Genomic DNA, 13253 nt, shown 5'->3' on the forward strand with positions numbered 1-13253 from the left:
GAACTGGCCAACTTTTTGCCAGTAATTTTTAAGTAGCTATCTTACTTTTAGGTTCTATATCAGTTAAACTAAGCCAAATTATTATTTGATGTATGTACAATATGGGAACAGTGATTTGTCCTAATTGTAGCTTCTTATTTTCACATTTAGGCCACTTAAACTAATACTGTTGTAAAACATCTTTGAAGATGATGTTTAATCTTTAAATATAGTACTTTTTTCTTTGAAAAAGTTTGTGGTTCCTTGAGGGCATGATTTCGCTGAAAAATAATGTTAATTACAGCTGTTCATTTTTAATGAAGAATTTTTAAATAACTACAAATTGGAAAGAACCATGATGTCTAACAATAGAGGAATGGTAAAATAAGTTATGCCTGGTATATTCACTATCATGGAATATCATGCAGGCAAGGATTTTTAATGATTGAAGAAAATGCATACATTATAACATTAAGTTAAAAAGCAAGACAGAGACCTACTTAAATATATAGTCTGCTCTTAGCTGTGTTAGAAAGATTTTTTTAACCTCTTCATCTCCATAGACCAAAGAGACAGCTTGTCTTTTTAGTGGTTATCTTTAGGTGCTAGGATTATGTATAGTTTAAATTTGTGATTCATTCTTTTCTGTTTTTCCTAAGTTTTCTACAAAAAGAGGTATTACATTTTTTTAATTGAACTATAGTTGATTTATAATGTTGTGTTAGTTTCTGGTATACAGCAAAGTGATTCAGTTATACATATATATATTCTTTTTCATATTCTTTTCCATTATAGTTTATTACAGGACATTGAATATAGTTCCCTGTGCTATACAGTAGGACCGCTGTTTATCTATTTTATATATAGTAGTTTGTATTTGCTAACCCCAAAATCCTAATTTATCCCCCCCCCCCCCCGCCACCGCACCACCACCACCCCCTCAGCTCTTTCCCTTTTGGTAACCATAAGTTTGTTTTCTATGTCTGTGAGTCTATTTCTGTTTTGTAAATAAGTTCATTTGTATCAGTTTTTTTAGATTCTATATATAAGTGATATCATGTGGTATGTGGTATTTGTCTTTCTCTTTCTGGCTTACTTCACTTAGTATGATAATCTCTAGGTCCCTCCATGTTGCTGCAAATGACATTATTTCATTCTTTCTTATGGCTGAGTAATATTCCATTGTATATATGTACCACATCTTCTTTATCCATTCATCTGTCGATGGACATTTAGGTTGCTTTCATGTCTTGGCTATTGTAAATAGTACTCCTATGAACATTGGGTTGCATGTATCTCTTCGAATTAGAGTTTTCTCCGGATATATGCCCAGGAGTGAGACTGCTGGATTATATGGTAACTCTATTTTTAGTTTTTTAAGGAACTTCCATACTGTTCTCCATAGTGGCTGCACCAATTTACATTCCCACCAACAGTGTAGGAGGGTACCTTTTTCTCCACACTCTCTCCAGCATTTACTATTTGTAGACTTTTTGATGATGGCCATCCTGACTGGTGTAAAGTGATACCTCATTGTGGTTTTGGTTTGTATTTCTCTAATAATTAGTGATATTGAGCATCTTTTCTGGTGCCTGTTGGCCATCTGTATGTCTTCTTTGGAGAAACGTCTGTTTAGATCTTCTGCCCATTTTTTAATTGGGTTGTTTGGGTTTTTTTGATATTGACCTGTGTGAGCTGTTTGTATATTTTGGAAATTAATCCCTTGTCAGTTGCATCATTTATAAATATTTTCTCCCAGTCCATAGGTTGTCTTTTCATTTTGTTTATGGTTTCCTTTGCTGTGCAAAAACTTTTAAGTTTAATTAGGTCCCATTTGTTTAGTTTTGTTTTTATTTCCATTACTCTAGGAGACAGGTCCCCAAAAATATTGCTGTGATTTACAACATGTCAAAGACTGTTCTGCCTATGTTTTCCTCTAGGAGTTTTACAGTATCTGGTCTTACATTTAGTTCTTTAATCCATTTTGAGGTTTTTTTTAATATGGTGTTAGAGAGTGTTCTCATTTCATTCTTTTACATGTAGCTATCCAGTTTTCCCAGCACCACTTGTTGAAGAGACTGTCTTTACTCCATTGTATATTCTTGCTGTATTTTGCCCTTTGTTGTAGATTAATTGACCATTTGTGCATGGGTTTATTTCTGGGCATTAATTGTATTTTGTATTTTTATTAGAATTCTTGTTTATTGTTTATATCCCATAGTTTAAGATGATTTGTATAGCTAAAAAAGAAAATAATCCTTAAATGCAAGCTTACATTCTTTTTTAAGAAATTTTTAACTCTTAAGTTTTCAATTTGTTACGTGGACAAATAATTCTGGACTATCATTTTAAAGACTTATCAATATGGTTACTAGATTATTTCATTCATTATTCTCAAGACTGAAAAAGTTTATTTTAGCGGTTCTGGTCTTTAAACATGAACTTGACTGTAAACTGCTGCAATACGAAAGTTCAGAAAATAAATCACGTACCTACTGTTGAATCTACTATATATTGTAAAATCTTCTGGCATTCTTAAGCAAGAATGGCTCTGGTCTTGGAAAAAAATAATCAGCAAACCTTTAAAACTGTAGGTATGGTGAAAACAGTGAAGAAGAACCCCTAAGAGAACACCTGATACACTGTATATGGAAAGTTTATTGTATTAGCTAAGATGTTGTCAGTTAAAAGGGACAAAGTATTCAAATGAAACTAATTTAAACAATAAAAGAAATGTATTGGCTTGGGGAATTTAAAATAGTCCAAAACGAGGATAGGCTTCAGTTATGACATGGTCATGGTTTTCTCGCTTAGTTTCTCTGTTTTAATTCACTTCTACCTCCTCTTTGTTGGCTTCACCTTCAAAGTAACCAACCTAATTATAGCAGAATGGCTATATATAACAGTTTTAGGTCTTCCACATTTGTATACTCTACTTCCTAGAACAAGATTTTTTTCTTCTTCAATTATCAAAGTCCTTGGTTTTAATCCACTGGGCTGATTTAGGTTACTGTGGTCAGGACAGTGCTATGCACTGCTTGCTTTGGGTCTGGATTTTCTTCTCACTTCTGAACTAATCCTGTGGCAAGGAGGTTGGGAGTATACTGTGTGGGATACGCAGGACTAACACCTGAAGCTGGAAGGTGCACTAAGTTTTGCATAGCTGTATTCCTATGGGGGAGGTATAGAATAGTTGTTGGGGAGAGAAAGACCACGTCCAAAGACCATGACCATTTTTTATTGAAAAAATTTTTAAGAAAGAAAATCATCAAGAGAGAAGAGATAAGAAGAAAGGCAAAATGAAGATGGGGGAGATAGCACATCAAGATTAAGACGAGACAGTAGTGAGGATTAAAAGCAGCAATGGAGGAGTGTAGCAAGGAGCAAGTTTGTGACAATAGAGGAGTTACTGATCAATGGAGAAAGAAAATATGCAGTATCCACAGACACTCGAAGGCTCAGAATCTCTCTCGTATACTGTATGGAATATTGTATCACTTAGAGTGCATTTAGTTCCAAATAACAGGAAATACAGAGTGTTTTAAACAATTAAGGGGTTTTATTAGTTCATATAACTGAAAAATATCCATAGGTAGGTCAGCCTTTAGGTGCTTGATAGAGAGGTTGATGATGTTATCAAGCCTTGGTTTTCTTTCTCTGTGTTTCTCTCAGTCTGTCTTCTGTGTATCTTCTTTAGCTTTAAGCTCAAGTGGTTCCATTAGCTGATTGGACTAGCTTAGACCCTTATCCTATATTTGGAGACTTAAAGTTGGGGTCTGCTTGCCTAGAACCATGTAGATCCTAAAAAAGAAATCAAGAGTTTTGAGAAAGGGGCAACAAATTACAAGAATGCAACCATGAATGTTAAAGAAGGAATGCAGCCCCTGTTTCTTAGTAGTCCATGAAGACATTGACTTACATAAATTTACTCTTAATTCATCTAGCTTTCAGTATTTATTAAGTACCTCCTATGTGCCCAGTACTTATATTCTAGGCAGTAGGATATAATATCTCATGGAGCTAACATTGTAGTGGAAAGAGACCTAGAATTAAAAAAATAAAAAGATAGTGGTAACTGTTATTTAAAGAAAACTGGTTAATGGGATAGGGTTGCTGGAAGGAGTCATAGGAGGCTTCTTTTTTTGTTGTTTTTGATTCAGTTTTATTTATTTATTTATTTATTTATTTATTTATTTAATTTTTTTTGCCGTGCGGCATGAGGGATCTTAGTTCCCCTACCAGGGATCGAACCCGTGCCCCCTGCATCGGGAGCACGGAGTCTTAACCACTGGACCACCAGGGACGTCCCGGAGGCTTCTTGAGGAAGTAACAGTTGTGCAGGAACCTGAGCGGTGAGAAGGAAACATGTATGCAAACATCAAGGTGAAGAACATTCCAGGCAGAGGAAACAACAAAGGAACTGAGATGGGAACAGTAGAATTTAGAAGAATAGGAAGAGAACCAGAATGTCTGGAGAGCAGTGAATGAGTGAGAAAAAGGTATAAGATGAGGAGAGAGAGATGGATTTAAGGGTAGGTACGGTAAGGAATACGGATTGTTTTTTCCTTTTAAGAAAGCACAGCAGGACTTCCCTGGTGGTGCAGTGGTTAAGAATCCGCCTGCCAGTGTAGGGGACATGGGTTTGATCCCTGGTCTGGGAAGATCCCACATGTTGCGGAGCAACTAACCCCGTGCTCCACAACTACTGAGCCTGCGCTCTAGAGCCCACGAGCCACAACTACTGAGCCCGCATGCCACAACTACTGAAGCCTGTGCGCCTAGAGCCCGTGCTCCTCAACAAGAGAAGCCACTGCAGTGAGAAGCCCGTGCACCGCAACAAAGAGTAGCCCCCGCTCGCCGCAACTAGAGAAAGCCCGTGCACAGCAACGAAGACCCAACGCAGCCAAATTAATTAATTAATTAAAAAAAAAAAAACAGTGAATATTTGTTGAATGGATGATTGGATACTGGTTGCTCTGTTCCAAACACCCCCCTTTAAAAAAAACAAAAAAGAAAAGAAAGCACATCAATCAACGAACATGATCCTCTGACAGGCAAGTTATGTTTACTGTAACCTATTTAAGAAGTTAGAGAAATATGCAGTATATTTTAGGGAGATTTCCATTTACAAAATTAATTTGTAAATGGAGCCCTATGTCTAAGCTTTAGGGAACCCATCTCTCTTGAGCAATTCTTTTTCACAAGTCACCTTTACTGTGTAATAAAAGAAATTCTGATATGCATGACCTTGACTCATTTGTAAGATGTTCAAAAGTACCTACACAGAGTTCACTTTTGGAACCTTTAGGTACAAAATATTTTAAATCCTTTAAAAATGTATCCTGTTTTCTTGTAGGCAACGTTAAATATCATTCACAGTGTTGTTCTCTCAGTTCTTGACAAAAACCAAAGGACTAGAGAATTGGAGGAGATTCCGCAGCAGAAGAATGCCGCAAAAGACAATTCACTGGACACGGAGGTGGCTTATTTAATCCATGAAGGCATGTTTATAAGCGATGCATTCAGTGAGAGTGAATTAACACCTATAGCAATTGACACTACCTCTCAAAGAAATGCATCTCCAAATAGTGAGCCCTGCAGCAGTGATTCGGTATCCGAACCAGAATGTGCTACTGATTCTTCATCCAGCAAAGAGCAGACATCATCATCTGTTACTCCAGGAGCTGTGGATATTATGTGAGTATGGTGACTGCTGCCAAGTTAACAAGATTTTGAGTCATCTTATTAATGGTTCCAATAAGATTGATTATTCAGTTTATTGAAAAACCGTGTACACTTTGGTCTTTTGGAATTTAATTTAACAACATTAAATTAATTTTCTGAAACATGTATCTTTTTGAAAATATATGCAAGGTAAGGAGGTGAGCATTGGAAGTAATTGAGAATTGTAGAATTTTAAGGCTGGGAAGGAACCATTTAATTAAATGCCCTCAATTTGGAGAGTTCAGATGACTTACTTAAAGTCATTAGTGGCAGGTCAGTATTTCCTTGGTTATGTTTCTTTCTTTTACTATGTCGCCTTTGTATTTTGTATATAGTGAAAATCTGTTTGATTTACAATTTTCAGTTTTTCAGACATGAATTTCCAAGTGGGCCGCACTATCTTTTTAAATATTACTTTTTTAAACTTATTTTGAAATAATTTCAAATTTACAGAAAAGTTGTCAGCATTGTACAAAAAACTCTCATATATCCTTCACCTTGCTTCCCCAGTTAATGGTTTACCACATTGCCCTCTTTCTTCCTTCCTCTCTCTTTCTCGCTCTCTTTTCGTCTCTCCTTTCTTTGTCTCTCATGTTAAAATTTTTTCTCAGTCATTTAACAATAGGTTGCAGACTTGATGTTCCAAATACTTCAGTGTATATTTCCTAAATACAATAACACTCTCTTAGATAACTACAGTATACCAATTAAAATCAAGAAAACATTGCTGCATTATTACCATCTAATGCACAGACCCCATTCAGAGTTCACCAGTTGTCCCAATAATGTTCTGAATAGGAAGAACAAAAATAAAACAGCCAATAAAATCTTTCTGGTCCAAGAGCATTGTTTGTATTTTGTTATTATTAAGAATAATAAGAACTCAGTACTTTTGTTCATTTTGATGTAAGTCAGCTTATAGCCCAGGAGGTTATAAAGGTTGCAGTTATAGTGTAAAGTCAGCTATAATACCTCCCCCTCCCCACCATAAGTCAGTCAATCAAACCCTGAACTACATATTAATAAAATTTTTTCTTCTCTGTTCTGGCTTATATTTTCACATTTATTAGTTAGGGTTCAGTCTAAAACTGCTGTTAAAAGAGATGTAAAAACATCTGTAGCTTAAACAGTATAGAATTTTGTTTCTCTCCTGTAACAATTCAGAGGTAGGAGGTCCAGAGCTGAGAAGGTAGCTCTACCATCTCATTGTGTAGCTTCCCTCTGTGCCTTAGGTTTTATCATCTCATTTCAATCTGTAGCAGCAGGAAGGAGAGAACAAAGGCTGGTACTCTCCTTACTTTTTTGTTTTGTTTTAATCTTTTAATTGGAATGTGATGCACATATAGGGAAATGGACCAGTTATAAGTGTTCAGCTCAATTTATTATAACAAAATGAACACCCTGGTGTAATCACCAAGGTTAAGAGATAGAACATTACCAGCTCTCTAGAAGCCCCCCCTTGCCACTATGCTTTCACTTTTCCCCCCAAAAAACCATTAAAACTATTGGTTTTTCCAGGTTTTAAACTTTATATAAATGGAACCATAAATGGAATCATGTTCTTTAGTCTCTAATTTCTTTGATTCCACATTATATTTGTGATATTTTTCTAAGTTGTTGCATGCAGCAGTAGTTTATTTGTGCATAAATATTCCACTTCTGACTACCCCACAATGTATTTATCATTCTGTTGTTGATGAAATTTGGATTATTTTCAGTTTGATTGTTGTGAACATTCTTGTAGATGTCTTCAGTGTACATGACATAAGTATTTCTGTCGAATATATACCTAGGAATGAATAAGTATTGTGAATAGTCAATTTAACTAATGCCAAACAATTTCCCAAAGGATTGTACTCCTTTACAATCCTATCAGCTGTGTGGAAGCGTTCCTAGCACTCCACATCTTCATTCACTCTTGGTATTGTCAGTGTTTTACATGTTAGACATTTTGGTGGATATGTCCCAGGTATAGTAGTTTAAATTTTTATTTCCCTGATGATTGGTAAGAGGGCATTTTTCATATATTTATTGGCTGTTTGGATATCCTCTTCTGTGAAGGCCCTATTCAAATCCTTTGCCCACTTCTCTATTGGTTTGCCTTTTATTTCTTATTGACTTATGGGTGTTCTTTATGTAGTCCCAACACAGCCCTTTGTCAGTTGTCCATACTGCAGATATCTTTCTTCTCCCACTCTGTGGGTTGACTTTTCACTCTCTTACTGGGGTCTTTGGTGAACAAAAGTTCTTAATTTTAATATCTTATGATTCAGTCTTTCCTTTTATGGTTTGTGCTTTTTTGTGTGTCCTATTTAAGAAATCTTTCCCTACCCTAAGACTTTGATGATATTCTCTTATGTTTTTTTCTGGAAGCTTTGTTGCTGTCCCTTTCACATTTAGATCCACAATCCATCTGGAATTGATTTTTGTGTATAGTGTGAGGTTGTTGTCTTTTTCCTCATGTGGATATCTTTTTGACTTCACACCATTTATTGAAAAGACTGTCTTACCCGTTGCTCTATAGTGCCACTCTTGTCTTAAGTTATATATTCATATATGTATGAGTCTGTTTCTAGATTCTGTTTTGTTCACTTGTCTGCTTTGCACCAGTACCATTAAGTAAAATTGTATTAGTTATGATCACTTTTTAATTAGTCTTAATATCTGGTAATTTCTCCTACCTTTTATTCTTCTTCCAATATGCCTTATTTATGTTGCAAATCCATATACATTTTAGATTTGTTAGTTCCCTGTTGCTTTCACGTAAATTTGTTCATGTTTTATCCTTTCTTTCTTTTAAAGAGTACAATTCAGAATTTGCAGTCCCACATCCTAGTGGCTAGAATATTATCACATGTCTGTATCTAGCTGTAAGAGAGGCTTGAGAGATAGTCTATAGCTTGTTGGCTATTCGATAGCTAAAACTATTATGGCAGAAGGGAGAAACGATATTAAAAGATAGCTAGAAATCTGCTGTACTATTTGAGATTCCTTTAAATCAAATGCAGCCTCATAGTCTTCATCCCTCCCCTCCCACCTCCATTGTGGCTCACTATACACTTTGGAGCTTCTCTGGCTTTCCACAATGGCATGCTCCCATAGCATGATAACAGAGGTTCTGTAGGTGGTTTCTTCTGTGTTTCATAGGCACATAAATGTCTGGGAACTACCCACCCCCAAGGGACAATGGATTGATTATATTTATACACATGACCCTAACTAGTTCTTTCTTGTATCAAGTGTTTTTGCAGTATGTAATTGTGTCATGGATACAGTACATGCAGAAATGATGTCTGATTTTTTATCTATGTTGTAGACTTTCCATATTTTCTTACATTATCAAAATAATCTACAACTTTGTAAGTTTATTCCAATGCAAACATGGGCACAAAAGAGTAAATAATTTCCCATGCAGGAAATGGGAAAGGAAAAATAATGGAAAGGATTAGAAAGTTTTGTAGGTTTTTAAAATTTTTTAATTTAAATTAAATTGTGGTTAAAATAAAAACATATAAAGTTTACCATCTTAGCCATTTCTAAGTGCACAGTCCAGTAGTGGTAAATATATTCACACTGTTGTACAACCAATCTCCAGATCTTTTTGTTCTTGCAAATCTGAAATCCTATGCACATTAAGCAACAACTTCCCATTTCCTTCCCTACCAATCCCCTGGCAACCACTCTTCTACTTTCTGTCTCCATGAGTTCAACTACTCTAGGTACTTCATATAAGTGGAATCATACAGTATTTGTCCTTTTGTTTAGCATATTGTCTTTAAGGTTCATCTATGTTGTAGCATGTGTCAGAAGTTCCTTCTTTTTTTAGACTCAGTAATATTCCATTGTATGTATATACCACATTTTATCCATTTATCTGTCTGTGGACTCTTGGATTGCTTCCATCTCTTGGCTGTTATGAATAGTGTTACTGTGAACACGGGTGTGCAAATATATCTCATTGAGATCCTGCTTTCAGTTCTTTTGTGTACATAGCCAGAAGTAGAATTACTGGATCATGTTTGTGAGGTTTTGTTTTTTGTTTTTTGCTTTTCCCTATTAACGTGAAAGAGATCCATTAGACTTAAATTTTTAAAAATCTTTTTAAAAAGCAAAATTACAAACAAATAAATGATTTTTTTAGAAAACCAAACTTCCCAGCTTTTAGGATTGTCACCCTATTTTCTTAAAGACTTAAGTTGGTTTTTTTTTGCTATTTCCTGTTTATATCTTTGTGAATTGGTGGCATATTGGCAAGAGTTCCAAATTCTAAGTCATTCCCTTACGTAGGGGCAAATTTTAGAAATCCTTCAGAAAATCGAATTTACAATTGAAATAAAATTTTAACTTTGAAATTTAAGCAAACAGTTTTATGGGTGCTGGTATTGAAATAGCACTTGGACTGTTTATATAGAAGGAAATGTTGCAGTAGAGGAAGTTTATCAGATTAGAAATAGAATTAGACTAATTCTGGGTTCTAGTCCCACCCTCTTAACCTTGTGACCTTGGGTAGATCACTTAAACTTTCAAGATTCAGTATCCTCATCTGTAAAGTAGAAATTTATCTATCTGCCTCAGAGTGTGAGAACCAAGCAAGATACTGTATCTGAGAGTATTTAAAAAATATTTATCCCTCCATTATTTTAAAGCACTAGTAAGTAAATTTAATGATATAATTTTAAAGGATAACAGGTAATAACTTTCTTTAATACCTTAACCCAGTGAGAGTAGTGGTTTGCCTCAAATTAATATACATCAGATCCTCTTTGAAATATCTTTGAAAGTTATTTTAATTCAACTGAAATGGAGAAAAATTATGCTAAGGTACTTCACTTGGTTCGTGATAACACTAAACTTACTTGTTGGCACAGAATCAGTGGTCTTTATACATGCCCTGGGGAAAAATGTATAAAAAACAGGAAGTCTTACATTTCTTCCTCCAAACTGGAATAAATGCATTACATATTATAAATACTCCTATTTAATTGTAAGTTTCTTGAGAACAGTATTCCCTCCAGTGCATAGTAGTTAAACACAGTAAATACTCAGGAAATATTAGTTCAGTTGATCTGACTATTAATAGTCATTCATAATTATAAGTAAAAAGAGGACCTGTTTGTTCCTTATTTCCATTCCTTTCCTCTTCCTTCCACTATGTCATCCTAGGCACCTGTGCACAACCTGCCACAGCTATGCCCTTGTACCTAACGAGAATTTCTTTTGCTGTAGTTTTTGCAGAATTTCCAGTCAGAGTCTGAACTAAGTATTAAAAATACTACAGCAGAGAGAGAAAATTATTCTTATATAAGATTAGGGTAAAATATATTTGTGTTATCTGAGCTTCTTTATGTGATGCTCTACCACAAAAATAAAAGTATATGATACATCACAGAATTTTCCCTCAAATGTAAATTCTACAGCTTTTTGTTTTTTATTGGTATGTCATCTATGGCGAACAGTGTGTTCACAACTTTCCTTGACTTAATCTCTTTCTGTCATTTTCAGGGTCAATGAAGACATGAAATTAACTGACTTAGAGCTGGGAAAGCTGGCAAATAATGTCCAGGAGTTATTATATAGTGCCTCAGATATATGCCATGATCGAGCCGTCAAATTTCTCATGTCAAGAGCAAAGGTTAGTTGTTTTGGTAACTTTAGATATTTTATACATAGTAACATTATTTTAAAGATCTGGAATATATCCTCGCTTGTGTCCCTATTCCACATAATGCATATTTTTAACACTTAATAAGGTACTGGTGTGGTCTATTAAGGAGGTGTTGAAATGCAAAATAATCCAAATAAAAGAAATAGAAAAAGTTAAGCATGCTTTTCAAATAAATGATTAAAAGACTTATTTTGAAATATAATACCTTAATAATTAATTTGAAATTAATCTGCTGTTTTTATACATATATATGTGTATACCTAGCCAAACAATTTATTAAGAAAATTAGTTGTACTCCAATAGTATGAAAATTGTATAGTATGACCTGAATTTATTTGAGCTACTGTATTACAAAGGGATCAGAATAAAATTTAGACATCTTAAACTTTTTATGCTTGATTTCTGGGACTAAAGTGTTGGGAAATTTCATTTAAAATTGTTTTAAAATAATTTTTAGGAATTAATACAACTATTATAAAAACAATTAATTAATATTAATATTTGTTTAAGTTGGTTTTATAGCTCATCCATATTTGGTGTTAGTACTAACTCTCATGATTTTTGTGTTATCTTTAAAATTTAGGATGGTTTTCTTGAGAAACTAAATTCCACAGAATTCATAACACTTTCCAGATTAATGGAAACATTCATTTTAGAAACTGAACAGATCTGTGGAAGAAAAAGCATGTCATTACTTGGAGCACTTCAGAGCCAAGCTAATAAATTTGTAAACAGGTTTCATGAAGAGAGAAAAACCAAACTCAGGTATTATTACCATGTCCATTCTGTTCTTCATTTTTTTTCCCTTTTCTTTACAAAACACAATTATATTTAAAAGAGGAAACTTCATTAATTGGCCAGTTAAAACCCCTGACAGATTTTTTTCTTTTTAATTAAAGACAGATTGTGGAATTAAAATCACATTTCTTGGCTTTTGAAAGTGGAGTTAGAATGTTTAGTTCCATTAAAGTACTTACCAGGAAGATCCTAATAGATTGACTTTTCCTTTCCCACTCAAAGTGAAGTTAATTATGTTTTACCACTCTTCCTGACTAGGCTAAGAGACATAAAAAGAGAAATATTTTCTGCAACTATTCATACTGTTTATGAATGATTTCAGTTTATTAAGGTGTTCAGCACTTTTTAAAGTCTTACGTACTAACAACAGGTAATGGCCATGATTATTTAAAAACTCAATACCTTGTATTGCATGGGCTCTACTTGAATTTAACTAAGATACATGTAGTCTTAAATATATAACAAAAGTCTTATGTACTCACCCAGCTCTTCCTTTTCTTTTCACCCAAGGAGATTATTAAAGTTTATCTTCCTTTCTTTTTACTTTTGAATAGCCTCCTTTTAGACAATGAGCGCTGGAAGCAAGCTGATGTTCCCGCAGAATTTCAGGATCTTGTTGATTCTATAGCAGATGGAAAGATTGCTTTACCTGAAAAAAAATCAGGGGGTATGTGTACTCTTTCACACACTCTCTTTCAATTTTATATTGTTTGTTCATTTTGTAGGAGTGCTTAATATTTCTTTAATTGATAGTGCCTCTTGGGAAGCTTAGAACTAATACTCCCAGCTTAGTAAGTAGTTGATTGGAAAAGTATGTGGTAATTTATAATAATAATTTCAGATATTTATTGAGTATTAACCATATCCAGACACTGGACCAAGTGCTTTACATGCATTACTCCAGTTTACCCTCACAACAACCTATAATAAAGATACTATTTATACCTTGTTTAATAGTGAGGAGGCATGAGGCTTCCAGGGATTAAGGAATTTGGTACAAATAAAGATCTGGGATTTGAAACCAACTTTATATAATTTCATAGCTATGTTCTTAACCACTGTACCATATTGTTTAGAGACATGTATT

The 13253-nt window shown here is 34.3% G+C and overlaps 1 protein-coding gene across 7 annotated transcripts in view; it reads left to right on the forward strand.

Moving 5' to 3' along the window:
• VPS54 (VPS54 subunit of GARP complex) overlaps positions 1-13253 on the forward strand; it is a 141706-nt gene that overhangs the window by 104689 nt on the left and 23764 nt on the right. For all 7 annotated transcript variants that reach the window (XR_005022379.1, XM_036872930.1, XM_036872929.1 and 4 more), the window contains 4 exons: positions 5336-5676; positions 11206-11335; positions 11952-12133; positions 12721-12833. Coding sequence is in view for 6 of the 7 variants with exons in the window: in XM_036872930.1 (XP_036728825.1) it covers positions 5336-5676; positions 11206-11335; positions 11952-12133; positions 12721-12833 (766 nt within the window). In the remaining variant the exon portion in view is untranslated. The remainder of the gene's footprint in view (positions 1-5335; positions 5677-11205; positions 11336-11951; positions 12134-12720; positions 12834-13253) is intronic.

The sequence above is a fragment of the Balaenoptera musculus genome, chromosome 13 (genome assembly GCF_009873245.2).
Source record: "Balaenoptera musculus isolate JJ_BM4_2016_0621 chromosome 13, mBalMus1.pri.v3, whole genome shotgun sequence".
Lineage (NCBI taxonomy): Eukaryota > Metazoa > Chordata > Mammalia > Artiodactyla > Balaenopteridae > Balaenoptera > Balaenoptera musculus.